Source organism: Nyctereutes procyonoides, unplaced genomic scaffold (genome assembly GCF_905146905.1).
Source record: "Nyctereutes procyonoides isolate TBG_1078 unplaced genomic scaffold, NYPRO_anot_genome, whole genome shotgun sequence".
NCBI classification, from domain to species: Eukaryota; Metazoa; Chordata; class Mammalia; order Carnivora; family Canidae; genus Nyctereutes; species Nyctereutes procyonoides.
Genome location: NW_026575121.1, coordinates 38,170,027 through 38,189,497, shown reverse-complemented (window position 1 = coordinate 38,189,497; position 19,471 = coordinate 38,170,027). Strand labels below are relative to the sequence as shown.

The window sequence follows — 19,471 nt, the reverse complement described above, 5'->3', positions numbered from 1 at the left end:
ACATGCTGCAAACAGAGGCTTAGAATGTACAATAGGCTTATTATCTCATTCTACATGTCTACATGTCTAACATATGAATAACTGCAGGCTAGATCATTGGGGAAAAATGTAGAAAGAGGAGCTTTCTAAATCAAATTTTCTTTTATTCTCATGCCCAACTGGAAAACACCACAAACTGTCATTGTATGAGTTATCATAGGTAAGATTTTCAGAAGAACTACACAACTTAGACAAATCCCAAATTCTGTCTCATGGCATCAGGACCAGACTAAGTAGTTATTATATTACTAATTCTGTGCTAAATGTGCCTTGGGAGTAAGTCTACACACTCTATGGAACACTAAATAACTGGAAGATATCTCTCTCATTAAAAAACATATATATTTTAAAAACAAAGGACTAGAAAAAAACACAAAAGGACTGTGACAACACCAAATACTATTGAAGATGTGGGGCAACTAAAAATCTCATTCATTCCTGATAGAAATGCAAATGATATACCCACTTTGGAAGACAGTTTTGCAGTTTCTTACAAAACAAAACATAATCTTACCCTGTGATCCAGCAATCACACTCTTTGAACATTTATCCAATGGAGTTGAAAATTTATGTCTACACAAAAATCTTCACATCCATGTTTCAAACATTTTTATTCATAATTTCCAAAATGAAAACAAACAAACAAACAAGCTTTTGGATGCCTGGGTGGCTCAGTCAGTTAAAGTGGCTGCCTTAATTCAGGTCATGATCCCAGGGTCCTAGGATCAAGTCCCATCCCAAGTCAGGCTCTCTGCTCAGCAGGGGCTGCTTCTCCCTTTATCTCTGCCTTCTGCTCCACATGCTTGTTCACTCTTTCTCTGTCAAATAAATAAATAAAATCTTTAAAAAAAGTTTTTTTTCAGTAAGCAAATGGATAGGTAAAGCAAGAAGGTGGTCATCTGCAAGGCAAAAAGAGGGTTTTACCAGTAATAAATCTGCAGGCACCTTGATGTTTGTAAACTTTAACTTTGTTTTTATTTTATCTCTAATTATAAATTCAGGGACTATCATTTTAATGATACTTAATATTAAAATGTATCATTTTCAGCACAAGAAAATTATACCATTTTTAGGGAATATGGTTTCTAGCACTGAGAACTGCATCTTGGTAAGCAAATATGACATTAACTAAAACTGATCAAATAAACTACAAACAATTACTTAAATGAATCTTTTATTTATGGGCCAAGTGTTTATACCAACTCTGCATTAAAAAAAGAAAAAATGTTGACAATTTAATATGTGATGAGATGACATTTACATAGACATTTAAAAGGAAGCAGTAACACAAATATTACTTAGTCTTCTAAATATTCATCACATCATTTATTGCTTTTCTATAAATATAATCAGAGTACTTGATCCTTCACTATATTTATAATAAATAAAATTACTTTCTTGTATATAGATGTTGTAACTTGACCCATGTACTTTAAATCAGAGATCCACACTGATGTAACAACTTGTTTCAGATTTATGGGGTGGGGAAGACAGGCTTATTCAGGTATCATTTACATAGAGTGAATCAACCCTTCACAGTGTAGAATTCTGTTTTGAAAAATGTATATAAGCCCATAGTCCTCCCCGATATCAAGATATAGAACAGTTCCAATGTCCAAAGTTGCTTCTTGTCCCTTTGTAGATCATCAATTCTCTCCCTTTTCAGCACCAAACGTTTTCCCTGGTGACTTAGACTTTTATTTTTCAGGGAAGAAAAGTCTGGGGATAAAGGAAGGGTGCTCCGTCTTTCTTGCAGTGGTAAATACTCTCTCCTCCAAGACTCACCACCTAAGGAATCTTTTTCTGAATTTCTTCTCTGCCCACAGTTTTTCTTCTGAGTACTAGTGGCAATCCTGGGTGAAGAGATTGTCAAAATGTTTTAACTTAACTTGTGTCTGTGGTTCCAGAGTTTCTATGTTAGCTCACACTCTGCTATTAGCAATTTACTTAAAAGTTTAGCTGAATTCTTCATACCTGCTTCTATGGTGCCCTAGATCCTTTCTATGGTACCCTGCATTACTTCCTTTCATGCTGCATCACACAATACAAGGCTCCTTTCTCTCTCCTTGGTGGCACTAAATCTTCCATAGAATTCAGTATGCTTGGCTGCTGTGTGATCCCAATTCTCTGATGGGTTAAAAGCAGTTTATCTAGCTTTTTTTTCTTTCTTTCTTTCCTGTAAGTATGGGATCAATGCTGTTTCCAAATTCCTGCATTCTAGGTAGAACACAACTCCCTTCTTGGTTTGAATTTAATATACTACATCCATTCTCTATGAGTTTCAAAGATTATAGATCTTCTTTAAGTTACAGAATTATTCTGCCCAATTTTTGTCTTTCAAACATAATGTTTGAACATTTTATTAAATGAAAACTATGTGCTATAATAGTAAATTCATCTATTGCACATTTACCTTCAAATATGCAAATATGCAAACATTACTGGATCACAACATATATGATAACCATAAATGCAATGTAACCTAAAGTATGAATTTTAACTCAGAAAACTTCTTAGGTACACAGTATAACAAGTGGTTAAGGACATAATCTTTGTTAGAAAGTAATGTTCTTCCCAAAGACTCTCTTATTTTTCTAGATATGTGACCTTAGAGTAATTTCTTAAACTTCCCAGAACAAAAAAAAAAAAAAGGCATAATATTAAACATAAATCAAAGTTGTGGAAAGATTGGATTAAATGATCCATGCAAAATATTTTACATATAACCTATGCATATAATTCTTACCGTATGTTAGTTGCTATTTCATTATCTTCTTCATCATCATAATCATTATAAGAGCAGTGATCTAATACCATATAATTAAAAATAATTGGCATGATCATAAGTGCTATCTGAAGAAATATTAAAATGTTACCATTTTTCCATATCATTATTTTTAATGTCCAATGTTTATAATAAGAGGGCCACGGTTTTCTCCTCAACTCAAGTTTACAAGTTTTCGATTGGCTTGTGAGGCCAATAAGGATACTTCTTCTTGTCCTATTTGGTTTCTGGGAAGACTTCATTCAGGTCCTCAATGGTCATCTGATCAAATGGAATTATGTTCTTCATCTTCTTCAGCTCTTTTTCATATTCTTCAATCCTGGCCTTTGAGAGAGACAAAAACTCAGCACAGCTTTTCACATGTTCTTTTTCCTCAGCATCCACCTGGACAGTGTACTTATCCTCTGGCACAGGAACCTTCAGGGCATTAAACTTCTTCTCAAAGTCATCTACCAAGCCAGCCTTTGCCACATTGGCCTTGTAGTAAGCCCAGGCGATAGCAAGTGGTTTCTCAGGAAGAGTAGCCAACCTGGAGGTAAGCATCTCATTCCAGGATTTCAGGGAGTTGGCAATGGCCTTCTGGTTTTGGGGTGTGATCTCCCCAAAAGCTACCCAGTCAATGTTTTTTAGAGCAAGTTTTCGCCCAGCCATCTTGAGATCCTTCACTGACCCCAGCGGCCCACCGAAATGTTACCATTTTTATTCTAGTAAGACAATGTGGACCATTTTTAATCTGCCATTCTTCAAAGAAGATATAACATACTTCAAGTCTATTTAATTATAAGAAAAATAATACTGGTCATGTAAAATACTGTATTTTATGCATTTTACAAAAAAAATTTCCAACCAATTTTTTAAAATAATCATGTTTAATTCTCAAGATCTTGATTCTCAAGAGAATTCTGGAAAGACAGATGGAAGGAAGGAAGGAAGGAAGGAAGGAAGGAAGGAAGGAAGGAAGGAAAGAAAGGGAGGGAGGGAAACAGAAAAGTCTTTTATTTTAAAGAGAAGAGGGAAATTAAAGAGAGGAGAGGAAGAAAGAAAAGGAGAGAAGAAAAAGAAAGAAAGAAGAAAGAAAGAAAGAAAGAAAGAAAGAAAGAAAGAAAGAAAGAAAGAAAATAAATTATGAGCTAGATAACAATGAATAACCAAGGCTAATTCAGTCTTATTTGTGCTATAAACTGAATTATGTGACTCCCTCAACTCACATGCTGAACACCTAATTCCCAACCTAATATAATATGACTGTATGTAGAGATATAGTCTGTGAGAAGGTGATAAAGGTTAAATGAAGTCATGGGGGAGCAGAATCTTAATCAGATAGGGCTGGTGTCTTTATATTATAAACACAAAGCAACAATAGAGCATGCTCTTCACCATATGAGGACACACTGAGAAGGTGACCATAAAGCCAGGAAGAGAGTTCTCATCAGAAACTGACCATACTGACATCTTGATTTTTAACTTCCCAGGTTTAAGAACTGTGAGAAATACATTTCTGTTGTTTAAGCCACCTAGTCCATGGCATTTGTTACAGCAGACAGAGCAAACTAATTCAGTACTAACAATAGAAAAATGTAAGCCAAATGAATGGATTAATATTTAATATGATTATGCAATTACATAGTTTTTTCCTGGAAGAAAAGTTATATATAGAAGAAAAATAAAGAGCTTTATGTATTTATTTATTTATTTTAAAGATTTTATTTATTTATTCATGATAGTCACAGAGAGAGAGAGAGAGGCAGAGACACAGGCAGAGGGAGAAGCAGGCTCCATGCAGGGAGCCAGATGTGGGATTCGATCCCGGGTCTCCAGGATCGTGCCCCGGGCCAAAGGCAGGCACTAAACCGCTGCGCCACCCAGGGATCCCAAAATAAAGAGCTTTAAAACTGTGTGATAGATGAGTATTGGATACTTTGAAGAAAAATTAAACATTTTATTACTTAATTTTCCTTTTTCAGAAGATATCCTACCATCATTCTTTAATACAGCTCACATATATATGGCTATAAATAAGATTATTTTAACACTTTCATATACCTCCATTTAAAATGTTAACTCATGGGATCTATAGATCTATTAAAATTAAAAATTCTAAGTTCACTTTCCACTATCGATTATATTCCTGAAATTATATACCTGAAGCATTAAAAGATAAAAAGGTGAAATTCCAATCAAATACTTATCTGAAAATATTAATCAACTGGGAGTATATTCAAAGACTACCTTAGTGTAAAAAAATGCTATTGCAGTCAACCAGCATCAGTTAATTATTAATAAACTTATATTCATTTCTGTATGTAAATTTTAAACTCCATCTATAAAGTAATGTTAAAAATGGTCAGAGAAAGAAAATATAACTTAATCAATCATCATAAATAATTTATAAATTACATTTTCTTTAATCATTAAAATGTTCTCTGTTTTAGAGATTTTTCCCCCAGAGCATGGACACAGAAAGGACTTTCTAATTAGTCTTTAAATAATCAGAATATAAATGAAATATTCATATTATTCCTTGAAGATTCTAATTAATTGAGTCCTGCCCTCTAAGGGATTATTCCTATCAATACACAGGGGAAAAAGGCAAATAAAAATAAAATTATGAAAGTTTACTAAATGTAGGATAATTGAGGGGAATTCAATCACCCATTTAGAAATTATATTGAGAGTCTAATTGAATCAAGGCTTAAGCAACACTCCAGAGTCTAATCATGGTTAAAATTCTTTTAAGTTTTCACTGGAGATATTTTGTAAAGGCTTCTCTTATTATAATGTGCAAACGCAGGTTTCATCTGGAAATTACAATAGGAAGTTATTTATTTTGAAACACTATGTATATAGAATAAAAATGTAAAAGTTCTGTAAAATATGCGATTTAATTATTTTGGTAAGGGGTGTGTGGGTGAAATGGTTGACCATCCAACTCTTGGTTTTGGCTCAGGTCTGACTTTAGGGTTATGAGATCAGGCCACATATCGGACTCCATACTCAGTGAAGAGTCTGCCTGGGATTCTCTCTCCCTCTCTGTCTGCCCTTCCCTCAATAAATACATTCTTTTAAAAAAAATATTTTGGTCAGTTAGCAACTACAAATTGAAAAAATGTAATTTTAATTAGACATTTTTGCATGATCAGAATAATCTAGGCCAAAAGATACTATAACTGTGATTATTTTAAGAATTTTTTCTCCAGCTTTTTAGTTTAATTGTAATAATATTTATCTTGATAAATAAAATAAATTAAAAAAATTACAGCTGAAGTCAAAGACCTATCATGCATGAAGGAAGTAATGAGTCAATGAAATGGAATGTCATTTTAAAAATCAAATTCCATTATTTTGCTCTCTAAGCATAGTATCATCCCTAGGTAGAGAAAACATGATACAAGATTATTGAGATATGTTCTTAATAATAGACTGTGATTATAGATATTAAGCTATAAAAGAGCCTTTCCTATTACCAACAATACAGGTCAAAGATTCAAATCAACCTAAAATTTAATAATAAGAAATAATAAGGAAATTAGAAAATAATTTATGATCAATGAATACAAAAAAACAAAGAAAACTTACTGGATGCAGCAAAATCTGTGTTCAGACTGAAATTTATAGCTGCAAATGCCTCTATTAAAAAAGGAGGAAAAAATGAAAAAAAATGAAAAAAAAAATAAAAAGGAGAAAGGAGGTCACCTGGGTGGCTCAGTCGATTAAGCATCTGACTGATTGGCTCAGGTCATAATCTCAGGGTCCTGAGATTGAGCCCAGTGTGAGGTTCCATGCTCAGCGGGGAGTCTGCTTCTTCCTCTCCCTCTGTCCTCCCAGTTTGTGCTTTCTCTGTGTCTCAAATAAATAAATATAATCTTCAAAAAAAAGGGCGGGGGGTGGAGAAGGTCTTAAATCAGTGATGAAGCTTTCTACCCTAGGAAACTGGAAAAGGAAGAAAAACCTAAATCCAAAGCAAAATAGAAATTAATAAAGTTAAAATAATATAAATAGATGAAAAGGTCTGAGTACTAATATTCTTAGAAATTAAATGAAGTCCAGAATCAATTTATCAAATGGAAATTTTAGTATGAGTCTTGTACTCATAATATCTGTCCTGAAACTATAAGTCGTCAGAGGTAGGCAAAATTAAACTCATATATAGTGTTTTATGACTGACTTGCTAGAATTTTCCCCTAGCCTCCAACACAAAGTATCAGAAAGTGCCATCCTTTGGTCAATGAATGTTGTTACCAAACAGACAAGACATTGACCTGGCACTTTCTAAGCATTTAGAAATGTTACCTATTAGCAAATATAAAGTTCAAAATAAAAATATCAAGTAGTATATAGTCAACATCCAAGACTACACAATTTGATGCAAACCTCACTGAAGTCAGTATCCTATATCTTTTGCCTACAAGGATTCAGAAGGTGATCCCAAAATACTAGAGATATATAATTAATATCTTCCTTAGTTGGTATTGAGAATGGCTCTAAATACATAAAGCTCCATATCTCAGTCAAAATTTTGATAGTAAAATATCCAATTAGAGAAGATTTGAAAGGTTTTATTGATATGGCAGTTTTTAAAATAATAAAAAATAATATTTTTGGGTGAAAAGCACTTGTGTATATTTTGTATCTGATGTATTTATAAGTGTACATGAAATAGGCTTATTTGGAGTAAAAGCATTATGAGTACTTTGAAATTTGCAACAGAGTAATTGATGTAGAATCATTATCATCAATGTATTGAGATATGTGAAGAGACTCAATGTTTCCCTTATTTGTATGATTATTTTATCAAATTTATTAGTAGTATTTCATACCAGAAGATTGTGTTAATTAGGTCGGGAACCTGAAATATTTAAAATGGAGTTAATGAATGTATGTTTATATGTTTTTAGGATATTTAATTAATCCAATATTTAAGTGAGACTAAACACTCTTTAAAGACTTTTAAACATAATAATTAAATCATTTTAGGTTTATAAAATGGGAAATAATTTTGCAACCTTAAATTTGAAAAGACACTTCATTTTTTCTACTGCCCTATGGTGTCTTTAGCTTAGGAAAGGTAGAAATATCTTGTGCTATCCCCTAAATATCATGATTTCTCTTCTTATTATAAGCACTGAAAATTACAGGATCACTCTTGTTCTGCTTACCACAAAACAAGTTTAAGAAACTGATGGCCATATAAAATATTGACAAGTAACAAATTCTTATTCTAGACCCTGTGATTTCAATTTCTCTTTCTCTAATCTTGAGTGTTTTAAAAGTTTTGCCATATCAGAGCACCTGGGTGGCTCAGTAGATTGATCATTTGACTATTGATTTTGGCCCTGGTCATCATTTCAGGGTGGTGGGATTGAGCTCCCCCTTGGGTTCTGCCTTCAGCATGGAGTCTGCTTGGGATTCTCTCTCTCCCTTTCACTCTGCCCCTCCCATTGTGCACTTGCTCTCAATCTTTCTCTCTCTCTTCCTCAAATAAATAATTAAAATCTATTAAAAATTGCCGTATCTAAGAAGTAGAACTCTTGATTGAGCCAAAAAAAAAATAACTAAATGGGGTGAAAAATGCCCTATCGAAATAGAAGACAGAGAATCAACATTAATACCTTTCAAATTCAAGATTTTGGCTCAAAAAATTAACAAGAGCATGGTGACTCTAAATATAAAAGAGGCAAAACAAATCAAATTGATAAAAGGATAATCAGTTTTCAGGTCATTTCAAAATACGTCATTGATTTCAGCAAGGACAACTCTGGAAATTTTAGCACTTCAGAATCCTAATACAGGATTCTTTACAAAATCCAGCAATGATCTTGTTGGAAACATACCAGGAGAGCTTAAGGGAATCAAATTTATCTTTAGTTGTGCTCCTGTCTCTAAATCCAAAGGATTCGTTCTTTTTTCCAGTGCAAGTCTTAAAACTGAGCTTTTGATACTTAATAGGGAAAGAAAATCTATGCCAAATAGATTTCCTTTTAACTTTCCTTTCCCTTCTGAATTTGTCAAGGATCTTGGTATTCTAAACAATGATACATCATTCAGTTTTTAAAAACCATCTGTTAATACACTCTACTTCTGATCAAAAGTTTTTTAAAGCCATTTTCTCAGTAAATATTCTTAGTTATAGTATTTTGTGGTTTTGGACTTTGTCATCTTTTGACACCCTGGTCTATACATGTAGCATTCCCCCCTCCTTTGAAAGATTACCTCATAATTTTTTAAAGATTTTATTTATTTATTCATGAGAGACACACACACAGAGAGGCAGAGACACAGGCAGAGGGAGAAGCAGGCTCCATGCAGGGAGCCTGAATGTGGGACTTGATCCTGGGACTCTAATTTTATGCCCTGAGCCAAAGGTAGATGCTCAACTGTTGAGCCACCCAGGCGTCTCACCTCATAATTTTTAAAAATGTTATTCTCCTCCTATCAAGGTAAAGTGTGACATATTTTACTAAGAAATCTGTAAAGACATTGTTCTTCAAGATTGAAATACTTATACTATTTCCATGTTTTCCATGTTTCTTGTAAAAGATATAAGGAATGAAATCTAAACACCATTTGTCCAAAAGTATGTTAAGGCAAATCATAAGTGCCTTTAAAAAACTCACTTTACTCTAATGATCCTGATGACTCCAAACAGAAATAAACCAATAAATTAATAGATTAAAAAATCCTAGACTATATACAAATTTGTGATAAGAAGCAATATTAGATCATTCTCATCTAGTCTATCTAAATAGCAACACATGTCCCTTATGGCAATGTTTTATGCTATTTCAAAGCCCATATAACTTGTACCCTTATGATTCAAGGCCGTATAAATCAAGCTCTTATAACTCAGTCTGTAAACCATTCCCAGACACAAACAACAACTTCTGCTATTCAAAGTAACTTCATTAAGATTACAGAACAACATAAGTACCCTTCTCCAGATCAAGATACTTTTCTTGAATTATATTGTAAGTACCCTATCAGTTTCTCACAGTAGAATGCCAAGACCTTAGGGTCTGAGAAAATCCATCATACTATGTAAAATTACCTGAACTGAATAACAACTCAGAGGAATGGTCTTTGTTTTTTTCTGGTCAGAATGCAGCCACATAAATATAAACATGGTCAAAGAAACAGTGTGAGTTTGAACACTTAAGACAAAATTACTATCAGAAGTCACTGCAAAGGGAGATGACTCATTTAGGAGACAATCCAACTATTCTGGAGTCAATCTGAAGGTGATCTTTAGTATTTATAAGTGGCCAGATCTGCTGCTCTAAACTGCTGCTCTAAACTTCTTAAACTCAAAAAAATATACAATATACAATGAAATCATCCACCAAATTATATGGAGATGTGGATCAATTTTAAACTTAATATCTTTGCAATGATGTAAGAAGAATGAACAAAAAAAGAAACAGATTAGAAATAAAATGATATATAGTCAGATAGTAATTTTATAATTACTTCTATTTAAGGATGTCTTGTAGATACCAGAAATCCATGAATAAACTATCTTAATTAAATGAAATGATAAACTGCTGAATTAAACATGCACATAGACATATAAATGCATGCATATGAATAAATATGCACATATACATATAAATGCATACATACGAATACACACATGTATATTTACTTCTATATATGTACAGAATATATACATAACTTTATATGTAATTTAAGTATACAAATATATGTGCATGTGAGTGTGTATAAATATATATATTTTAACTTGCCCATTTGACCATATTTTCTTCTCATTCATTTTTACTGGTTAGATTGTTCTCTCTTTGGATGTAGCAGTCCCTGCACAAATACTAATGTCCTAATTTCAAACAATTTATTTCTCAAATATTGTATGAGACCTCTAACTGGCCAAAAATAGTTTTGCCTCCTACAAATAACAAACATTTTCCTATACTAGTGTGTATACATCAGATTTCCTGAGCTTATTGCGTCCTGTTAACCTCATTCTGCTTTATTCCTCTTTATTTTGATGCAGACCCCCAAACATCATTAAGTATAATTTTAGAAAGCCTGTAGTTCTGAGGACCTTTCCAAATTTGTAAAAGAATCTGCTGCTCTAAATTGATTACATTTAACATGATTTAATTAATACACTGAAACCATGATTTGTGTTTTGAAATAAATGACTTGTACCTAAATATAGTACAATGTCATCAATAATAAGTAGAAAGTTAATGGTAGAGTTAAAGTCCCATGCTGGACATGGAATCATTGTGCATGTTACTTCACTTTCATGGGAAGGCATCCCCACTGTATTTCATCTTATACCAACTGATATATATGACCAGGGCATTATTCATGGGACAAATTGACTAGAAATACATAAATTGACTGGTTATAGGTAGAATTTCTTCTTACCAACAAAGTACACCTAACTTCTGTAATGCCCTAAATGCCAATAACTAGCCTGGTTATAATGATACAGAGTACCATGAAAACCACAGGATATACAGAGAAAAATATGCATTTAATATGCATAACTACTACAATCCCAGATTTGACTTTCCGAACATGTAACTATAGTATCTGGCTTAAGGACCAGGATAAACCAGGATCTGCAGCAAAACCTTGATGGGAATTGCAGGAGCACTAACTGTGTAAGATCTATCCTATGAGACACCAGCATGACTCCATGCAGAGTGCTCATGCCCTGAAGAAACTTTTTCTCAAAAAAAGTGTACTTAGCAGTGTTCAAATACATTTCTAGGCCCAAACTGGAGCTGCTCCTGCTCAGGGTGCGATGTCTGCAAACTGAACGTTTGGCTTTCTGTAAAGGCTCCATTTGACCAGACACACAGCATATTTAGTTAGGCAAATCTGCCAACGCCAAGCTAACTCTGAGTTCTGTGCTTATTTCCTTGTTTCTTCCCACTCAGAACAAGGTTGGCTATTGGGCCTCAGCCAGTCAGATAAGTTCTATTTTTCCTTTCTCTTGTTCTTCATTCTTTACCCTATAAAAGCTTCCTTCCTTTGCCTCATGTTGCAGTTCTCATCATGAAGTGCTAGTCTGTTTGTATCACATAACTTGTCTTCTTTAACCAGTTTTTAAGTTTCTGGTGACTAGGAATGGGATCACAATGTGTGATTCACTAGATCATGGAGCTCCCTGCTTGCCATTAGGAGTGTCTGCTTCCTCTTTGCATTAGGAAGCCTAAGTAGGTCAGAACTTTGAGCTTTGCTCTTTTGCCTGCAGCTATCTGATCTAACTTTTATTTAGGGAATCCCTCCCCAAAAAATGTTGTTCTCAGAAAACTTCTGCAGCCATGGAAAGTTCTGAATTTCTTAAAGTTAACAGAAACATTCTGAGACCCCTGGAAGATTCTAGAGTTTATTAAAGTCCCCTGAAAGGTTATGTGGTTTCAGAGAAGTCCTTGATATGATATTGGGGTCTGTATGTGTGGCATCCATTAGTTAAGGGACTCAAGAAGAAATTCTACTGTCCGTAATGGGTGGTAGTCACTAGCAGGACTCACAAAGCCTGGAGGCCTGGGATGCCTGGGGTGCTCAGTGGTTGAACATCTGCCTTTGGTTCAGGACATGATCTCAGGTCAGGATGGGGTCCGAGTCAGGCTCCTCGCAGGGAGCCTGCTTCTGCCGCTGCCTATGTCTTTGCCTCTCTCTCTCTCTCTCTCTCTCGAATAATAAATAAATAAAAGCCTAAAAAAAAAAAAAAAAAAAAAAAGGCCCGGAGTCCTAAGTCCACAGCATAAACAATTGAAGACTGGGGAAAATAAATTAGGACAAAAATTCAGACTGTTTTGAACATCGAAATTAAAATCTAAGCAAACATAGTTAGGAGTATGACAAGCCATTAGGGTGTCTGTCACTATAAAGAAATCTTGTGAAAGGCACTATAAGTCTTTTGGTAATGGGAATATCAGAAGCCAAGGGCGGGGGGTGGGGGTGGCGGGGAGATGGGCTTCATTCAAGCACTTAAAAGCTGTTAGAGCACTTACAACCTAACTCTGACTCCGGAACTAGATTAAGTTGGTCAAAGAAGAGGTTAGATAAACACTAGGTCACCTACCAACCATAAGACCATTTCTGTGCAATGAGGTACACTGTAAAACACCAACAAATCCCCAACCCAGTAGTACATTCCTCTTGAGTATTAATTTGGTTTCAAGTTATCTAAAGCTTAACTAAAGAAACAGGATTGTCAAATTACAGAGAATTGAACACCAGCTTATCTGATTTTTTTTTAATTATTTGAGAGAGAGAGCAAGAGAGCACAAGTAAGGGGATCAGCAGAGGGAGAGGGAGAAGCAGGCACCCTGCTAAGGGGGGAGCCTAATGTGAGGGGCAATCTGTGGACCCTGGGATCATGAACTGAGCCAAAAGCAGACTGGTGACCTACTGAGCCCAGATTCCACCATCTGCGTATTTTATTTCTAAAAATTGTGGTCCAAGAAGCTGGAGATATCTATAAAAATTGCAAAATTTAAAATACCCTAGGTTTACAATGGCCATTATGGGGAATGTTCCATTTAGACAAGATTGCTTGCTTAAGAATTGCACTTGAAAACAAAGGTTCTCAAGTCACACAAACAGAATGGTATACCTCTTTTAGTTGGCATACAGAAGCTCCAAAAGACTTCAATATCCCAAAATAACGTCATTGAAAGATCCATTGCAAATGGTTAATGAAAAATTAAAGAGGCAGAGGTACCTAAAACAAAAGACTGTAATACTGATAACATTCCTACTGCTCCCCACTATCCAACTCTACTGGAATACTCATTCTACTAATTCTCTATCCAGAGAGATCACAACACATAAACAGGAGTCCACCTAGGAAAGGAAGTGACCTTATATAACTGTAACAGCTCTAAGATTAGAAACCTAAAATACCTGGGACTTTCCCATTGCACTCTCTTAGGGGTTTATCATCAAAACCCTGGCCTAGAATTCAGTGTCTGATTTGAAAAAAAAAAAAAAAAAAAAAAAAAAAAAAAAAAAAAAAGGAAAGGAAAGGAAAGAAAAAAGAATCAGACCCTGGAAAAAGGAAAAAAAAATGTCCTTAAAGTTTGTATGCAAATCCTGCCAACACCAATTTGAATGACCTCATATCAACCCTCAATGAAAGACCCCTCCCAAGGATGATGGAACTTGAAGGAATTCTCTGGTAAACTGCTCTCAGTTATTCCCTTAAATAGCCAAGGGAAATCTAAAGTTTAAAATGAATGGAAGACCTTGCCAAATTTGATTAAATACCAGGGCTACAAACTCTAAACTCACATACTCCACAGCCTGTATATCAGATCCTGGGAAGACCGGCAGCAGATAGTAAAGCGTGAGAGTTCTTACCAGAGTCAGCTGTCCTGAATATCTCTGACTGGTTGGTAGAAGAAGGTAAAATTCCATATTTTCTCTTATTGGTTATTGATCTTTTTTCTCTCCAGGAAAAGCTATTACCTTCTTGTTTTTCTTATTTTGTATCCTGAAAACATAACTTGGATTTCTGTCTGCCTGGGGCTTGCAGGTTGTTGATTCTTAAATATACAGCCGCAGCATTGAGGAATTAAAAATATTTGCATTATCCTGATGATCAACAATGTTAAGCACCTTTTCATGTACCTGTTGACCATCTGTATGTCTTGTTTGAAAAAATGTCTATTCAAGTTCTCTGCCCATTTTTTAAATTAGATTGCTTGCTTTTTGCTATTGAGTTGTATGAGTTCAATAAATATTTTAAATAACCCCTTAGAATTTATAGACAAGATGACACGAGAATCTATGTACTGAATGTGCTCTTAGGTTAAATCATTATAATGAGACATAAATTTTCTATAACACTTTGCAGTTTCCTAAATTAGGATTTAATGGTTGGACTTATTTTTCAAGTGTGTTTTGTTAAGTTTTATGTCTCTCCATTAATTTAATTAGGCATTTCCTATAAAGGAAACTTTTTATATGACAGTGTCATGTATTACTTGATAATGCCTTAGGTAATTGTGGAAATTTTTAAAAGTACGTGTATATATTTATATATTAATAATTAATATTGGGGATCCCTGGGTGGTGCAGTGGTTTAGTGCCTGCCTTTGGCCCAGGGTGCGATCCTGGAGACCCAGGATCGAATCCCACATCGGGCTCCCGGTGCATGGAGCCTGCTTCTTCCTCTGCCTATGTCTCTGCCTCTCTCTCTCTCTCCGTCTCTTTCTGTGTGACTATCATAAATAAATAAAAATTTAAAAAAAGAAACTTTCAAAAAATAATTAATATCAATTTGAGAAGATACGAGCCAGAAAATTCTGAAAGTTGTGGAAAATGTTAGATCTAGATTTATATATCATGATGGAGAAGTCTTCCATTTTCCAACTCCTATAATGTATTAGTGAAAATCCCAAATAATTTAGCAGATACCAATCTATAATCATAGGACCAAGACATCATTTCCCACACTGGAAATCCATTCATTGCCCTTCTTCCATAAAGCACTCAGTGCCTATTTAATCTGTGGCATTTTTGTAATTAAAATAACAACAACAGAAACTCCCTCTACAAGATCCAATAGTCTTTATTGTGCTAACAAATCATTTGCCATTTACTTTATACATACTGATGGATGGAAGCTCCTTAATTCTGTCTGCTGGGATTTACGTCCTATTCTTACTGACCTCCGTGACTTTTCTCCCTTTACCAACAATCCATCCTCTAAACAAAATTTTTTTCTCCTCATCTGCATTCCTGGTCAGTTTTACAAAAGCTAAGAGACTTGCCAACACATTTTTTAAATAGTTTCTACTTATCCACATATTATTTTAGTTTTCTATTTTTCTAAAGATAAAGAATATGTCAGAAAAATCCATGGTAAAGATCAGAGAAAAGCAAGAAAAACCCAAAGGCCAAATTGTATCTCAGACCTTTTTTTTTTTTTTTTTTTTAAGATTTTATTTATTTATTTGAGAGAAAGAGCATGTGCATGACTTGGGGGAGGAGCAGAGGGAGAGGTACAAGCCAAACCAACTCAGTGCTGAGTGCTGAGCCCAGTTCCATCCTACAACCCTGAGATCATGACCTGAGACAAAATCAAGTGTCAGACACTTAACCAACTGAGCCACCCATGTGCCCATCAGATTTCTTATTAAAAGGTCATCTACCTCCCTGAATATACTTTAATAAAGTTAACTTAACCTAGCTACTCCAGGAAAAAGGAGGAGTCTATACTAAATAAAAAAATATTTTTTATTTTATATATGTAAACACAAATATTTTAAATGATAAAATATGCTTTTCAATAAGGGCAGGAAAAATTTTGAATGAACAAATGAGAATCAAGAAAAGATGATGTAATAAAAAATAGCTTTTCCTTTTGTATCATGTCCTAGAACCAATGAGAATGACAAAAATGGCAACATATTTTCTCCACCAGACATTGAACATTTTAACCATCTGACTTGTCAGTTTAATGCCTTTTTTTAAATCTATAGACTTCTTTTCTATTCCATTCTTTGGTCTCATAATAGAATGTTTAACTTGACAATTTTTATACGTCTCACAAGATAAGTTTCACGAGATAAAACTTGTTAAATTTCACAAGATAAGTTATAACTTTCACAAGATAAGACTTCTCTTCTATAAGGACAGCCTCCTGTGGATTCGGATTACTTGGTCATTACTCCCAATGCAACTGTCATGAGTCTCAATGGAATTAAGTTCTTCCCTCCTTACTTTTTGTGTCTCTGCAAGAATTCCTCTGTCTTTACTTTCTTGTACTTGGGTAAGCTTATGTAATCTATTTACATTAACTACTTATATGCATATATTTTAAATGTCCTTGCAAGATTACTTTTTAGTATATTTGCTTGTCAATGCCTCACCTTGTTCTTAAACCCAAGCTGATAAGTTTGGAACAAGTGCCAGTACAAGGTCATGTTTATCAACACCTATCTGGCCTTTACTGATACAGAGGAGCTCTTTTATAATATTTGTGTTAGTTTGCTCTCTCTCTGCCCCCATACTGCTTCCTCTTCTAATATTTTTTGAATTTTCTCTTTCTCTGTCATCTAACTGAAACAAACTTGCTCATACTATAGTTAATGTAACTATCTACAGCTACTTTAATAGTCAATACTATTATTGACAGTAGTTCAATAATAGTTGAACAGTAGTTCTGTCCCATCATACTCTATTCTCCATTTTGCAATGACAGTAATATTCACCAAAGTTATATTCTCTCCATGATGATAAATAGCCCCAAAAATAAAATACATTAAAACATAAATTACTTAAAGGACAATCACAATCTGAATTTGTCCTCCATTTGGAAGTTTATCCTATATTTTATTCTCATTCCTACTATTCCACTGAAATATAATTCTTAAAGGAATGTCTCCTTTGCTTTATCTCTCATTTTGTTCAGTTTCTATTTCATTGCTCTCATTTTAGCTGTGAACACATTTTCAATATTTGCATTCTTCTCTGGCCTTCAAGTTCCATATAAACATGGACCACTGCCCTCTCTTTTTGATGACATGCCAAGTATTTTTACAGTAGAGGGGATAGGCAACATGATGACTCTGCAGAGATATTCACATCTTAATCATCAGGATTTTTTAGTATGTTCTCTTACATGGCAAAAGGAACTATGCAGATTTAATTACATTTAGGATCTTGAGACGGATTGACTAACTACTCTCAATATGTGAATAGGCCAAAAGGCAGACAGTTATCTGAGTCAGAAAAGGAGATTTAAAAATGAAAGCAGGGGTCATTTACTATTGCTGGAAGGACATCACCCTCTAGAAGCAAAGGCAAGACATAGATTCTCTCCAGGAGACTCTAGAAACATAACCCTGCCCACTCCTTGATTTAAGCCTAGTGAAATCCATTCTTCAGGCATATGACTTCCAAAAAATTTAGATACTATATCTATGCTGATTAAGACACTACATTTTTGGAAATTTGTTGCAGAAACAACGCAAAATCAATAGAGTAGGTGTCCAATAAATTCTTATTAAGTGATATGTTAATTCTATAGATACATTGTAGCATGTCTGAGGACAGACGACTTTGAATTACAAGGCCAAGAAATTCCAAAGAGGAAAATCACTGATTATACAGGGTAATTTCACTTTAAATTCAAATTTCAGTTTGCTTTAAATATATTTTCCTTTATTTAGGCAAAGATTCTCAATTTCATAGAAAGCATTGTTTTAGAAAAGTCATGATATAATACATATACTCAAAGTACTTATATATTAAGTAAAAATTATTATCATCTGTATATTATGACTACTTACCTCACATATCCCTTAAGGATTCATTAGATACTTAGATTACTCCAATTTTATTTATAATAAACACAAAATTATAACAGAATTAGACTCACTTCAAAATATAAATGTATTATATATTTGCTATAATGATTAAAAATAACTAAAATTATAAAGCATTGAGCCATTTGTCCTAATATTGACAGAACTGCTAAAAGATAAACATTTGAGTCATAAAAAGAAGCATAAGAAAAAAAGAAAAGTAAATCAATATAGGTATTTATAAACATAAACTAATTAGTTGCTGGGTTGGAAAATATTAACATACTTTAACTCTGAACAGATATTTCCTTAACTTTGTATATCTTGTATATCTTTATTTTCATTTTGGCTTTATTATTCTAGCTGATATAGTAAGTGTTGCAACAAAGAAAATTCTGCCATTGTTAGAGAGAAAATCATATTATTAATATTGATTTCAAGGTAGTTAAATTGTGTAAATAACTTTAGTTATGATACTAGGATTGCTTATCTTTATTTTGAAAGAATTTTGAGTTCTTATAATATCTTGCAGTTCTTTGCTATCTAATATCAGTTTTCAAGGTGGAAGAGATGGGGAGATATATTTTCATTTAGTTAGTCTTCTGCCTATCTTAAAAGTAGCTATGCTAAATCTGTTTCTGAATCTGTTTTGGACATATTTCTGTAAGAAGAACTATATAGCAGATGTCACTGCAGTTCAGATCCTGTATTTAAATTACATGCTTGCTGGTTTTCATTGGTGTATACAGGATATTGATTACATTAGAAAGGAGATTAAAAAGTGTAAGACTATATAAATTTGCATGTCGAATCTATAGATAGTACATTTGCAAAAATGAATGGTACCTAACTATGTCTTCTATTACCATTGGCTGAAAGCAAAAAGAATAATGTACCCCATCATCACTCAAAAACAATAATCCACTCAAGTGAGAAGATGAATTATGCCCATCAATATTTACTGTTTTCATATAAAGCCAATTATTTATGGGAATTATAAAAGTGAAATTATAAATATACAATGATGCTAACTTGAGTTATACATACCAATATTAATTTTCTAGATTCACATGCAACTATTACAATTCCCTGGTGATAAATACAAATAATATTAAGTCCTCCTGGGCTGTAAAAGTGTTCCTAATCTAAATGTGAAATGTGTATATGATTATTTAGGATAGTGCTTGAGAGCAGTGACAGGTTTTAAACAATGTTATTGACAGTATTTCAAAATCAAAATCCTTGCTTATTCCTTTTGATATAAATGAAAATGGCAAATTATCTGGAAAAAGCAAATTTAGACACTGTACTTTCCAGTGTAAGCTTAGAGTATATTTAGTCTTAGGATCTCAAAAGA

The 19,471-nt window shown here is 33.7% G+C and overlaps 1 protein-coding gene across 1 annotated transcript; it reads right to left on the bottom strand.

Moving 5' to 3' along the window:
* Positions 1 to 3,040: 3,040 nt before the first annotated feature.
* LOC129516361 (ATP synthase subunit d, mitochondrial-like) lies at positions 3,041 to 3,475 on the bottom strand. The gene has a single exon (XM_055335699.1). It carries the CDS (start codon positions 3,473 to 3,475, stop codon positions 3,041 to 3,043), a length of 435 nt encoding a protein of 144 aa, XP_055191674.1.
* Between the last annotated feature and the right edge of the window lie 15,996 nt (positions 3,476 to 19,471).